The sequence below is a fragment of the Podarcis gaigeae genome, assembly GCF_964106915.1.
Source record: "Podarcis gaigeae genome assembly, chromosome: 13".
NCBI lineage: Eukaryota > Metazoa > Chordata > Lepidosauria > Squamata > Lacertidae > Podarcis > Podarcis gaigeae.
In genome coordinates this window covers 45,354,294-45,369,362 of record NC_139689.1, presented here as the reverse complement: position 1 = coordinate 45,369,362, position 15,069 = coordinate 45,354,294, and the positions used below count along the sequence as shown (strand labels likewise).

Genomic DNA, 15,069 nt, shown 5'->3' with positions numbered 1-15,069 from the left:
TTGGCTTTAGATAGGAGGTTGGAACACACCATCTACCTTGCAGTTTTATTTAAGTTCCTGCAACTTGGGGTTCTTCATTCCCTATTGGAACCTCCAAGCAATGGCGTTTACCTGCCGAGCTGTGCCTGCAGGCACTCCAGCTTGGATTCAATCTGCCGCGGTCTGTCATCAGAGTTGGGAGGCATGTCCAAAGGGCTGTGAACCAATGACATGTGCTGGAGAGGCTCCGTAAGGGAATTAGGCCTCTTGTCTTCCCAGAATGTGAACAGGTTGGAGACATCCAATGGCGTTGCTGAGGGACAGAAAAAGAGATGGATGAAATAAGCGCCTGTCTTAGTCAGCTGGGGTTTTCAGCCAACTACCATTATAACACCTGATAATAATTATTATTACTGTTTATTAAATTTATTTGTTTAGATTTTTTTTAAAGCAACTTACAAGTTAAAATACAAAGATACTGTAAAACAGACAGAAGCAGTAAGACCATGCATTGCACATTATAAAACGTTATTGTAAAATCAAGACAGTGTCCTATTGGTATGAACATGGCAATGAGAAATTATATAGTGGGTCAAAGTGGGAATGACTGCAGCTGATGATGGAAACAGTGGGAAGCAGGCCTCACACCAGCATCTGAGGTGGCACAATCACACTAAACAAATATTTTTACTTTAAATATCTTTACTTTAGAAATAGACCAGTGGAACTTATTCCCTACTTAGTGTGTTTGGCCTCAGAAGCAAACACCATTTTATTCCTGCAGTCGTGACGGTGCTATGATTGAAGCAAGTAAAATGCAGAATTGCACATATTTCTTTTTTTAAAAATCAGGTTTGAGGAAGCAACAGAAACAGTTAGAAAGCATGAAAGAGCAGCGAGTGAGGAAGAAGAGAAATGTGAATTGTGCGCTTTCCAGCTGAGGCAATATACATGGCCATCTAAAAGGGGTGATTCCCTGAGAACATGGGTAGGGAAACTAAGGCCTTGGGGCCGGATCCGGCCCAATCACCTTCTAAATCAGGCCTGCGGATGGTCCGGGAATCAGCATGTTTTTACATGAGTAGAATGTGTGCTTTTATTTAAAATGTATCTCTGGATTATTTGTGGGGCATAAGAATTGGTTCATTTCCCCCCCTTAAAATATAGTCCGGTCCCCTACAAGGTCTGAGGGACAGTGGACTGGCTCCCTGCTGAAAAAGTTTGCTGACTCCTGCCTGAGACCATTAAGCCCAGTGTCTAAAATTACTTACCTGCCCCACTGCCTCCAAAAGAGGAATCGTGTAATTGAATTAATTTCCTTTTCAGAGAGTAGTTTAAGACTTATGTGTATTTAGGTAAAGGTAAAGGTACCCCTGACTGTTAGGTCCAGTCATGGATGACTCTGGGGTTGTGGTGCTCATCTCGCTTTACAGGCTGAGGGAGCTGCCATTTGTCCACAGACAGTTTTTCTGGGTCATGTGGCCAGCATGACTAAGCCGCTTCTGGTGAACCAGAGCAGCACACGGAAACGCCATTTACCTTCCCACCGGAGTGGTACCTATTTATTTACTTGCACTTCGTGCTTTTGAACTGCTAGGTTGGCAGGAGCAGGGACCGAGCAACGGGAGTTCACCTGGTCACGGGGTCATAAATCCCATTAAACTCAGAGGGACTTAAATGAGAAGTCCACATGCATAGGTCCGACGGGAGTTGCCGCGGGCTCGCAAGGCTTGCGGGCAGCATCCTGCAGCACGGGGGGCCCTCCGGAGGACGCCCCGTGCTTTGGGAAGGTGTCTGCAACCCTCCCGCGCCCGGCGGGAGGTCCCGCCGGGCGCGCAAGGCTTGCAGGCAGCAGTCTGTTCTTGGGGCTGGGGTCGGGGGAAGCTCGGGCTTCCCCCGCGCCAGCCCCGTGCCTGGGGGGAAATTAATTTTTTTTCTTTATTCCCCCCCCCAAAAAACTAGATGCGTCTTATGGGGCGGTGCGTCCTATGGGGTGAAAAATACGGTATGTAACTTAGGTACGTATACAAACCCAAAGGGAGGTGTGAGCTTGCTTTTGCCTGGTAATCTCATTTATATTAGGTCTAATTTGAAACAAACAAACTCTCATCACCTCATCAACTCAAAGAAGCCTTTCTGTTTTCTAATCTTTCATATTTGTCACGAGTTGAAAATCCCCGTTCACAACAATATGTCATGGAGAACTGTAGAATAGCCAATGAAAAGAGCCACCGATACTGTTTATGGTTGTATATCCTAACTTCACTAGGGAGCAGGTGGCCCTGTGGTCTAAACCTCTGAGCCTCTTGGGCTTGCTGATCAGAAGGTCGTCGGTTTGAATCCGTGTGGCAGGGTGAGCTCCTGTTGCTCTGTCCCATCTCCTGCCAACCTAGCAGTTCAAAAGCACACCAGTGCAAGTAGATAATTAGGTACCGCTGCAGTGGGAAGGTAAATGATATTTCTGTACGCTCTGGTTTCCATCACAGTGTCCTGTTGCAGCAGAAGCGGTTGAGTCATGCTGGCCACATGACCCGGAAAGCTGACTGCGGACAAACGCCGGCTGCAGTGAGATGAGCACCACACCCCATAGTTGCCTCTGACTGGACTTAACCGTCCAGGGATCCTTTACCTTTACTACACTGAAATGTTTAAATGTTTCTTTGATTGCCCTTGAATCTTCCTGCCGCATTAGCTGCTCTCTCCCTTTGAGAACCACTGCTGTCGGGCAATGACCATCGAGCAGCATTGTCAGAGGGCACCTTAAATTACAATTTCCAGGATTTCGGGCCTATCAGTGAATCTGTAAGCTCCTTAACCCTTCTCTTAAGCTTAATGTTTTTGAGCCTAAAATTATATTTCATCAGCGTCTCACAGATGGAAAGCAGCAGGAATGTCTAATTAACACTCAGCGGTACAACAGTAATCCTCTGTGGCATCATGCCCTGCTGGCACAATCCCATATCCATTCCCGCAGCAGGGCAGGACTTTTGAGGCAGACTATCAGATAATCATGTAATTCAGGCCAAGCAGATTACCTTACTATAATTTACCCAACCGGAGCCCCCAGTTACCCGTACCTGCATAGGACAGGCTGTCATCAGTCACCAGTTTGTCCACGTCAATGGCATCAGGGACCAGGTTTACCACAGCTGGGGCGTAGTTGGCCTTTTCACCGTTTGTGAAAGATTCGTTCTTCGTGGGGCTAGGCATCTTGGCCTCCTCTTCACTGGTCTGGGAGCAGGGTGTCGTAGTGCTGCACATATCATCCCAATGGTCTTTGCTGTGCGGACGCTGCAACTGTGTGAGCTCCGAGTACGCGTGGTACTGCTCAGGATCCGAGATGCCTGCGTCCAAGTTATCCGAGTCTGCAGAGGCAGCAAAGAATGCAGATAAGCTTAATGTGAGGAGCCAATGGCTGTGACCTAGCTGCTTGCAGAATCTACACAGCAACAAAATGCTCATGTCAAGTCCACGTCCTCATTTCCCCTGTATTAAATACAGTTCTCCACATTTTACAGCAAAAAATAATAATGAAAAACACCTCACGGAGATCCATTAGCGCTTCAGTGCTAATTTCTCCTAACGGGACAGCTTTGACTAAAGTGCACATTTCTGTAAGCGGTTTCCCCTAATATAATGCACCTGCGTATGTTATTTTCGCCAATATCTTCATTTTCATGACAAAATTTTTTTCCTTCCAGTAGCACCTTAAAGACCAACTAAGTTAGTTCGTGGTATGCACACTTCTTCAGATGCACACTTTTTCATTTTCATGCACACTTCAACCTAATGTATGCATTTTTTTTGGTAAATACTGTTTGGGTGACAAGGGTAGATGTGAATTTTGAAAGGTAGCTGTGTTTCTCTTTGCACGTTGTTTCAGCGGGTGCAAATTTGATAGGTTTGGCTTTACCTGTGTGCTGAACTGAGTTATTATGATTATTTATTGAATTTATATACTGCCCTAAACCCAGAAGCTTCAGGGCGGTTCACAGAAAAGATCAACATAAAACCCATAATATATATAATCAAAATAAAAACATCAACCCAGTAACATCCCTCCCCTCCAAGAAAGACCCACATTCTAAAAGGGCATAGGATGTCAATCAGATCAACAAAAGGCCTGGTTAAAAAGGAACATTTTTGCCTGGCTCCTAAAGGTGTATTTCTCCCCCTCCCTGACTTTCTCCTTCTCTAACCATCACATTTCCAAAAAAAAACACAAAACCAACCTTACAAGGCCTGTGGAGAGGATTGCTGTGATGGGCACAGATATAAGAAACCTTTAAAGTGAGTCAGATAAGCTCATATGGGTTTATCAGCAGCCAAGAAAGCTGCGTGGCTCTCCATGTTAAGAGGCACATACTTTTGATCTCTAGAGGAAGGAACAGCAGAGGTGCAACCCAACTCCATCTTGGCCTGCACTGTTAACTTTCCCAGAGCAACTGTCCTGCCACTATCAGAGGCGACAGCACTAGACAAACCTTTGAACTGGCTCAGGACAACATCGCTTAAGTTTTAGTAATGGGAACGGTCAAGAGGTGGCAGCAATGGGCCTTCTATCTTCTTCGCTCCCTTGCTCCACTCTGAACGGAGCAATCCTGTAATGTTTCCTGAGAGATTGACTCACCTATTTTGTTCGCTTTGCAGAGGGAATGCTTACGGCGCCGGGCTCGACGATAGTTGCATGCATATTCCTCACTGAGGGGGGACCGAGGAACACTGTCTGCCTGAGAGAGAAAAGTAATAGTCACAAACCCTCCAGCATTTCTCCGATGAAAATAGGGATGTCCTATTCCATCATCATCATCATCATACCCTGCCCATTTGATGGAGTTGCCCTAGCCACTCTAGGTGGCGTCCAACATGGTAAAACTATACAAGGCTGCCTCCAGGTGTCTTCTAAAAGGTAAAGGGACCCCTGACCATTAGGTCCAGTTGTGACCGACTCTGGGGTTGCGGTGCTCATCTTGCTTTACTGGCCGAGGGAGCCGGCGTACAGCTTCCGGGTCACGTGGCCAGCATGACTAAGCCGCTTCTGGCGAACCAGAGCAGCGTACGGAAACACCGTTTACCTTCCCGCCCGAGCGGTACCTATTTATGTACTTGCACTTTGATGTGCTTTTGAACTGCTAGGTTGGCAGGAGCAGGGACTGAGCAACGGGAGCTCACCCCATCGCAGGGATTTGAACCGCCAACCTTCTCATTGGCAAGTCCTAGGCTCTGTGGTTTAACCCACATCCCTTTCAGGTGTCTTCTAAAGGTTGCATAATTACTTATCTCCTTGGGTCACATAACTCCATACCCTCCAACATTTCTCAGATAAAAAATAGGGACAACCTAAGGAAAAGCGGGACATGCCGGGATCAGTCAGAAACTGGGATGGCTTCTGTAAATCCAGGACTGTCCCTGGAAAATAGGGACCCTATTCATACCACTCACTTCATTCTTCCTGCCTAAATATTCTGCTTCTCCTAAGCAATTTGAGGTGCAGAGACTTTTAGCTGTGTCCTAGCCTCAGTTAGCTTTCCTTTCCCTTCTGCCTTCCCCAGACCTCTCTCTCTCTCTTCCTTGCCAACCCTCCATCTTCTACCACCATGCCCACCAGGTACTCACATCTCTCAGGTTGAAAGTTATCTCCAGATTGCTCCAGAAGTTATCTGAGAAGGCTGGATACATATCCAAGACTTCCAGGAGGTCCTCGCGCTGGATTTTATGCAAGTCGCAGTAGGTGAGGGCTCGGACATCTGCATTGGATTTCCCAGGCCTGGCGTAGAGGCTGATAGGTTCCCCAAATATGTCGTTCTTCCCTGCACAACGTAGGAAATCCTGTTAGAATGCAACAACTTCCCTGCTATTCTGGGAGAGAGACCAACAGTCCACTCAACTTGCAAGTGTGTTAGAGATGATGGAAGTGTTACAAAAATGGGCTGCGGGGCCCATAGATTTTGGGTCTGAGGTCCAGCCCTAGCTGCACCTCTAGATTTTACAGGGGGAGGATAAACTCCACAGCAGAGCTGTTCTTTCCTCTGGGTGGAAATGGGGAATATACCAGCTGCCTCTTCTGGTTTCAATGTCCAATATTAAGTCCCTGCTGGGAAACACACAGAGATCCTGCACTGCAGGAGGTTGGATTAGATCGCCCTCATGACCCCTTCCAATTTTACAGTTCTAAGTTTTAAAGTATTTTTTTCTTAAGAATATCTTAAAAATCACATGGAGAATGTAAATCTCCTGACAGATATAGAACCTTGAAAACAAAGAAAATGTATAGCAAATTTTGTCTGCATAAAAAGAAGGGGGGGGGGAGTAGAATAACAAAAATGAAATGTGTACAGATTAACAAACTGTAATACAGCACAATGGGAAAAAGTCTAATTTTTATGGTGTGTCTACGTTGGGTATGTATGTAGGTAGTGTATGTACTGTATGTATGGTATATTGAAGTGTATTGTTTAAGTTTTATGTAAATTGATGTATAATAAAGACTACGAAACAAATCTATAGTTCTATGATAATAATAATAATAATAATAATAATAATAATAATAATAATAATTTCATTTATACCCCGCCCTCCCCAGCCAAGACTGGGCTCAGGGCGGATAACACCAGGTATAAAAACAATGGGTTGAAATACAGCTTAAAAAACAAGATTAAAATACAACATTAAAACATTAAAATGCAGCCTCATTTCAGTGGAAACTCAAATCAAAAACTTTTGGGGGGATGAAAACGTCAAGTCTTCACCAAGGCTAACTATCCAGACTGGTCCTACATGGGCCAGAAAAAAGCCAGGGAAGTCCCCAAATAGGAGTTCCAACACAGAAGGAGAAAGGAAAGAGGAAAGAAAGAGGGGCAGGGAATCAAATTGATTCCAAGCCAAAGGTGGAACAACTCTGTCTTACAGGCCCTCCGGAAGCAACCACTGCTTCCTACAAATGAACAGACCTTCCAGCCCACCCTTCCCAGAGAGAATTCTTTTACCTAGGATGGCCACCACAATGTCCTCCTTGAGGATCTCGATGGAGCCTCGCGAGATGAAATAGAGAGTGGTGAGGACATCTCCATAATGTACCAGTGTATCCCCAGGTGGTGCATGGGTTGTCTTGAATTTCATGGCCAAGGCCCGCAGGCAGCCTTTGCTAGCTCCTCGGAAGGCCTTGCAGTTTTGGAGCAGGGTGCGGTTGAGATGGAGGCAGATATCAGCTTGCAGGCAGTCGGGGAAGCCTTTCAGCACCTGAGCGGGAATGAAAGCAGGCCTATGTGAGTGGGTGGGATCTATGAAAGGGGATGCTGTCTCTCTCTTCTCACCACTCCATCTTATCCCACAACCATGCCCTGTGCAGGAATTGATTCAACTTGCAGTATATAAACGGATAAAATTAAGGTGGAAGCCTGTTTTTGAAATGCTGATCTGTAATGAACTAAGGCAGAAGGTATGCGAGTGGCGCTGTGGGTTAAACCACAGAGCCTAGGACTTGCTGATTAGAAGGTCAGCGGTTCGAATCCCCACAATGGGATGAGCTCCCGTTGCTCGGTCCCTGCTCCTGCCAACCTAGCTGTTCGAAAGCACGTCAAAGTGCAGGTAGATAAATAGGTTCAGCTCCGGAGGGAAGGTAAACAGCGTATCCATGCACTGCTCTGGTTCGCCGGAAGCGGCTTAGTCATGCTGGCCACATGACCCGGAAGCTGTATGCCGGCTCCCTCGGCCAATAAAGTGAGATGAGCGCCGCAACCCCAGAGTCGGTCACGACTGCACCTACTGGTCAGGGTTCCTTTTACCTTTAATTAACTAAGGCAAAGGCTTTTCATGAGAGCACAGAGACGTTCCCAAACTGTTCTGCTGAGGCACATGCCAAATGTTTGCTTGCCAATCATCTGTCTTTTTATATTCTCTTCCTACACCCCTAGATTTCCAGCTTTTGATCAAAATGTTTCTTCAGAGAATAAATAAATGAAGCAAAGGTAGCCATTATGAAGGAATTTGACTTAACTACTGTTATAAGAAAAAACTGCTCCTTTTCCCTTATGGGGTAGTGAAGAGCCCATATAGAGTCCTTATGTAGATTATCGGTAGGAGAAAATAACAGACGCCAACCAGAGAATATTGAGAAGCAAAACAGCTAGTAAGCATGGTCTTTATTAAACTGTTGCAACAGGGTGCTCATCTCCCCTTGCAAGAGAGAGGAGGAACCCAGAACAACAGTGCACAAGCCCTTATATAGACTTGAAATTGCCACCCTGTAGCTCAAGACCACCCCCAATACATCATACATACATCATAGAAGGGGCAGTCTACAGCAGAATCCTGTCTGGCAGCAAACCTGTTAATGGGTTTACCTGGTCAGCCTGGCCATTCTATTGTGATGATAAATATTTAATTCCTGAGTCCAGGTCACAGGCTCACCCTATTCATACCCAAATGTGCCCTTAAGGCAGGATTTGTGAGCACAGAGACAATGGAGAGGCTTTTCCCATTTCCATCCAAACTGCAGAGGAATGTTTGAGGTCACTGAAAGAGTCAAAATGGCTTTAAGACTGTTCCTGTAACGTTTCAGACATGTGGTTTATATATTTATGTATGTGTTTCCCTGGTACATTTATGAACGTTTATTTTATATCTTAGACCTTATAATTCTCATAACAGCTGCCCTGGAGTATTTGTACGGATCTTGCTGGCATGGATAGATGCATATTATATGGGAACATCAATTTTTATGGGCTTTTAAAAGTGGGCTGTTTTTTATTGGTTGTTGTGTATTATATATGGGCATGCATATTTCCCCTGTCTGTTGCATATCTTTCTGGCTTGTCCATTGGGGATTATAGGATTTGTTCGGCAGGAAGAGCATCAGACTCTTAATATCAGGGCTGTCGGTTTGAGCCCCACATCGGGCAAAGGATACTTGCATTGCATGGTCTTTTCCAACTCTACAGATATATGATTCTAACTAGCACAGACTGCCAAGGCTCAAATATCCATTGTGGATGTTAGAAATGGCACATGTCTTGCCTAAGAGCTGGAAATAATAATAATAATGATGATGATGATGATGATGTTCTTATTTATACCCCACCAATCTGGCTCGGTTTCCTCAGACACTCTGGGTGGCTTCCAGCAGAATATAAAAACATAATAAAACATCAAACGTTTAAAACTTCCCGATACAGGGCTGCCTTCAAAACTTCCTTGAGCCTGGAACCCAAGGGCAGGAAAATATAATTGAGGAAAGGAGTCTATATCAATAGGTAGCCATTCCGGTGTGGTTTAAAAAAAAAAATTATTATTAAGGATCACTGAAACAAAGGAGAAAGGGCTGTCTGCCCTAGTTTTCTGTTAATAATTATTTTTGTCTTGACCTCTTCTGAGCCAAGTTATATTTCTTGCTCATTGCTATGTCTTATTGCAATGAGTTCCCTCAGACCAAGAATGCACTGCATGAAATTATTTTTGTGGTTTCAATTTTAATTGTCGCAAACAAATTCCAAGCACCCTCCAAATCTGTGCTATCCCTCGCTATTTCAGCAAACCAGTTTCTGCAGTATATGGAAAGGGCCCGGCAGCTACAGTTTTACAACTTATTTAATTCTGATAGAGATCTCTGAGCAATATTGACAAAGATGGATGCATATGGTTCATCTTGACAATCCGTGGATTGCAGGGGGAGGGGCATAATTGAGTAGCAAACTGGAATTAAGGTTTTCGGTTTAGTCAGTTTTCCAAGAGTTTGTTTTAAAGCGGTCCTCCCCAACCTGGTGCCTTCTAGGTGTGTACACACACACACACACACACACACACACCTGAAAACAACTGCAACAAACACACACACAACAATCCAGATTAGTTCATTCAAAAAATGCTGCAAAATAAAGTGCAGAGTGATTCTGGCAAATTTAAACATCGCTGCTTTCCCCCACTTAAATCATACATTTGGAAGTCATAACTCAAGGTTTATCCCACAGCTTTATGGGAATGTGGTGGGAATGTAGAGAAGTTTTTTTAAAAAAAGTGAAATGATATATAATGAATTGGAAAAAAAATGTTTAAAATGACAATTGTAAAAAAAACAGAAGAATTTTTGTTAGGGATTTTAGGACAAGACCTGCCAAGGAAAAAAAAGAACTTATTTATGTATGCTACAACTGAGGCAAGAGTCTTGATAGCACAAGGATGGAAGAATGAGGAAATCCCAACGAAAGAACAGCAGCAAGAAAAATTGATGAGCTATGCAGAGTTGGCTAAATTGACCTATAAATTGCAGAACAAGGACAACTGTGACTTTAAGGAAGAATGGGAGCTTTTTACAAATTACCTAAAAAGACAACAAATTGAACTGGATTCCTTGGCAGGTTTTGAATAAACACACACAAATTTATTATCTATGTTAGATAGATAATGTAAGGATATGTACAATTTTATAACATGCAGAGAATAATATGTGCTGAGAAATCAAAGTGTAGCTGAGGGAAGTCTCTGGTGGGGGGAGGAGCGAGGGTGGGGGGAAGGAGGGGAGATAATGTATGCGATTATTTGGTTTGATAATTTGTTATGTTGAAATTGCTAATAAAAATATTTTTTTTAAAAAAAAATGCAGTTGGCATTATTACAGGGGATCTCCTTTGCTCCATATTGGCGATGAATGCACTCCTTGTTCTTTCCAGATGTTCTGGACTACAGTTCTAGACAGCCACCCCAACTAGCAAGATTGTAGTATCTGGAACTGCTGGGATTTGTAGCCCTAAACATTTGAAGTGGGGGCACCAAGTTGGGGAAGGCTGCCTTAGGTTGTAACGTGGAAAGTCCCCACCACCACCAAGTGAGAACTGCTCTGCCTTCCTTCAAGGGATGTATAGTGAAGGCTTCCTCTTCAAACGCTACTTTGCGCTTTGCTATTGATCCCCTTCACTCCCTTTCCCAACAGACTAATTAAAATGGATTGAAGTTTATTTAGGCACCATCCTATTCAGTTTTTGCTTAGCAACCAGCCATGTGGAGGAAAAGCTGGATCAATAGGGCTTTGGAGCCTCTTCCTCACACCCAGGAAAAAACAGACCCAGCTTAGAATTATAGCCTTTAGGTTTCCACCTCAATGTCATTCCTTGCGAACTGGCTCAACAAGGCATGTCTGCTTGACCGGGGGACTCTTACCATCACTTTAGGGTCCCCTCAAATTATGTTTCTCTGGCTAGGATTTGCAGCCACAATGGGAGGATGAAGATGCCTACTTAGTCCTCAGCCCCGGTTTGCTTCCAGCACTATTTATTTTGTTTGTTGCCAATATCCATCTTGTTACGTTTCATGCCAATTGAGACAATCAATGTGTACGTAGTTAGCATATAGACTGAATAGATCTGGGCCATAGCTGTCAACTTACAGATTTGAAAATAAGGGACCAGCAGCCTCGAAAATAAGGGATCAGCAGCCAAAATAAGGGATTTTGCTTAGCTTATACATCAATCCACCACTGATGGAGCCATGCTGCTTTGGCTGCGACTGACTGTGTTTTGCAGGGGGTTGGGCTACATGATCCTAAGGGTCTACAACTCCAACCGAAGAAGAGTGGCAGACAAAACTAATGAACGACATCGAGATGGCAAAGCTTACAGGCAGAATTAGAAACCAGGAAGAGGACCTCTTTAATAAAGAATGGGGAAAGTTTATAATTTATTTGAAAAGCTATTGTCAAGAGTTACATACATTGGTAGGATTGACAGAAAACTTGTAGTAAAAATTTGAACTATGGATGGACAAATGATTAATAAAAATAGAGTTATGAAAGGGATGCAGAGGGGGAAATCAATAAATTAAGATGCTGCACTGGTTGGAGGGGATGCTAAGCAGCACGTTGGGGCTGCTGCTGTCCTGGCGTGAGGAGTTCCATTGGCTCTTCCCCGCCCGAGAGAGAGGGAGGGAGAGAGACTCTTGCCCATGCCGCCCGCAAGCCCAGCATGAAGCGTTTGCAGCGCTGCCACGGCCGCTGAAGCGCTGCCCTTCTGCGTCCCTCTCCATCCCCTCCTCTTCCTCCTCCCTCAGGCCGCCTCCTCAGCCGCCTCCGCCTCCGGCTTCCCCTGGCAGCGTGGCGGAAGTCTCACAAGAGAGGGGCTGCCTGCCCGCCACCCGTCTCTTCACGACGCACCCCTGAGGGGGAAAAGGGAGAGACAGAGACGCGACAGCTCGTGTGCGCGCTCTCTCGCACGGTGGAGGACCCCGAGCTGCTGCTTCCCTCCCGAGCTGGGAGAGCATGAAACCCGGGAAATTTAAGGGACATCATCAGTAAGGGACAGCAGCAGGACACGGATAAGGGATAAGGGAGTTTCCCGCCAAATAAGGGACGGTTGACAGCTATGATCTGGGCTGAGTTCCACACATACTGAAACCATCTTGCATCTTACTTCACACACCATTTCAGACATTAGTATGTGGCTGCCAAACACAATGCTTACACAATAAAGGCTGACCAGGTATCAAGGCAGTTTTGTAGGCAAACGGCCTCCAAATTCAGCCTCGATCCATACAAAACACATATGAACTACAACATAGTTCCCTACAATGAGTACAAACGCAACCTTTTAAAGGTTTTAGGACACGTGCAGATTCCATTGTTTCTAAACTTCCAATTTACATCCGATAGAAAAACAGTTTAATAAGAATTCCTTTGTAACTTATTTTTATTTTATTTATTAAAAAATGGGAGAACTGCAATTCGATGAAATGATTTTTAACGGATTGAGTACACGAGTTTTAGTTGATTAACTGATCTGCCAATTTTGCACACAAGATTTATGTTGTAAGACGCATACCTGTAGAAGGGAAGGGTGAACGCTTTCTAAGATGGTGCTTGTCGTATGCACTTTTTATAAATTTTTGTATTAAATAATGTATAATAATATTTTTAGAGGAGGAAAACAAGAAAAAAAATATGCGGAACAAAAAATAATGTATACAGTATTTTAAATCTTCTGTCCTACAAAAGCTGGAAAGAATTCTAACTGAGTAGGCCATTGGATCAGTTTTCATCCCAGCTGGCCATTGTAACAACTTTGGAGCTTTCAGAACTAGTGTTATGGAGTTTGTGTTTTTCCTCGTCTTTCCTCCTCTCTTTTTAAATTTTGCCCCATGCCTTTTTATTGTAGGCCTCAGGGTAGGGACTGTCTTTCTTTCATTTTCTTTCTTTTTGGTTCATTGGTCTGTAAGCTGCCCTGGGGGTCTTTTTTTGATTGAAGAGCAGCATAAAAATGCTTAAAGCAAATAAGCAAACACAACGTGGCTTACTTTTTAGTAGACACACGTAGGATTGTACTTTGGATGCTATTGCCAGACTTCTTCATCTTTTAAGGGTCAACAAGCGTATCTGATTTGCATGCATAAATGTACAACAATTTACAACACAGTCCTTGAAGTGGCAATCTCTGAGACCAAACATTTGCCCCTTAGCTGCCTTGGGGTGCTTTCTCTGAAGTGAAAAAGCAGGGTGGAAATGTAAAAAATTCCTCTTCTCAACACCAAACCACAGAAGACACCCCACCACACACAGTCTTCTGTTTTTGACTGATGAATAAATATTGCTTTATTTTTTTGCTGTCCATCTTGTGAGGATTTTCTGCCCTGGCTGTCAAGTATTACACTTTATGAGAATATACTTTATGAGATCTTTGGGAGGCAGACTGGACAGCCAAGGAGTTCTGGCCAATCTTGTGAAGAAAGGAACCCGGGTAAAATCCAGGTGTATTCTGAAATTTGCAGAAACCTATCTACCTAGCTATCTTAGGCTGTCTATTGAGCTGTCCAGTTACATAGCTAACCATCTCTCATCTCCAAGGCCAGGTCTTTGCTACACGACCTACATCATCTCTGACTCACCGCATTCATGTCGATTCCATTGGTGTAGGACCAAGCATGCTGGAAATACTCCTCAAGCCGCTGGCGCAGCGGGTTCGGGATTTGGTGGAAGCGGATGAATTCCTTCACCCTCAGCATCTGGGTATGGTAGCGAGCCGTGCCCGAGTACAGGCGCTGTATGATGGCAGAGACATTGCCAAAAATGCTGGCGTACATGAGAGCTGAAACAAGAGGACATGGGTAAGCATTAAGGGGCGAAGGGACCATTCTTTGGGATGGCGGTACCCGAGTGTGAAGTGTTTAAGCCCCACCTCAACATGCATTGTAGGCACACATATGGCCTACAATATTTTACTGATGACACTGCCCTGAGCACTCACAGATTCATCAGATCACTTGTGAACACTAAGAGAGATGGTGGATCATTTTTTTAAAGATTGAAGTACTCAGTGTTCATGTTTGTTTGGGTGCCATGTTGCCTGATCTGGAAGCCTAAACCAAGGGTAACCAACTTCCACCATCTCAAATGTCTACTATTAACGTAAGGCAGAGCTGGAAAACCTGTTCCCCTCCAGATGTTGTTGAAGCCCCATCCAGCATAACCAATGCTCAGGGATGATGGACCCTGTAGCCCTATAACATCTGGAGAGTACTGGCTACTTCTGCACCAAAGCTTCATCAGAGATGTTTGGAGAGAGTTATTGGTCCCTTGTTCATCACCAAAAGGTAACGGGGAGGGGGGAAAAGGCACAGATTTGCATAACAATTGCTATGTGTAGATATAAAGGTAAAGGGACCCCTGACCATTAGGTCCAGTCGTGACCGACTCTGGGGTTGCGGCGCTCATCTCGCTTTATTGGCCGAGGGAGCCGGCATACAGCTTCTGGGTCATGTGGCCAGCATGACCAAGCCGCTTCTGGTGAACCAGAGCAGCGCACAGAAACGGCGTTTACCTTCCCACCGGAGCGGTACCTATTTATCTACTTGCACTTTGACGTGCTTTCGAACTGCTAGGTTGGCAGGAGCAGGGACCGAGCAACGGGAGCTCACCCCGTCACGAGGATTCGAACCACCACCTTCTGATCAGCAAGCCCTAGGCTCTGTGGTTTAACCCACAGCGCCACCCGTGTCCCATGTGTAGATATATGCATATGCTAATTCAGAAATCTTTTTTGCCTGGCTGGGATAAGTCCTTAACTTCTTACAGTGACTCTTGATTTCTCAGATGGAAAGTCTACTGGGAGCAGG

General features: G+C 44.7%; 1 protein-coding gene across 5 annotated transcripts in view; it reads right to left on the bottom strand.

The window, feature by feature from the left end:
• KCNH6 (potassium voltage-gated channel subfamily H member 6) overlaps positions 1 to 15,069 on the bottom strand; it is a 124,200-nt gene that overhangs the window by 5,510 nt on the left and 103,621 nt on the right. For all 5 annotated transcript variants that reach the window (XM_083709064.1, XM_083709068.1, XM_083709066.1 and 2 more), the window contains 6 exons: positions 13,843 to 14,042; positions 6,966 to 7,218; positions 5,596 to 5,789; positions 4,610 to 4,709; positions 3,057 to 3,344; positions 112 to 292 (listed from right to left, as the gene is read on the bottom strand). In XM_083709064.1, coding sequence (XP_083565190.1) covers positions 112 to 292; positions 3,057 to 3,344; positions 4,610 to 4,709; positions 5,596 to 5,789; positions 6,966 to 7,218; positions 13,843 to 14,042 — 1,216 coding nt within the window. The remainder of the gene's footprint in view (positions 1 to 111; positions 293 to 3,056; positions 3,345 to 4,609; positions 4,710 to 5,595; positions 5,790 to 6,965; positions 7,219 to 13,842; positions 14,043 to 15,069) is intronic.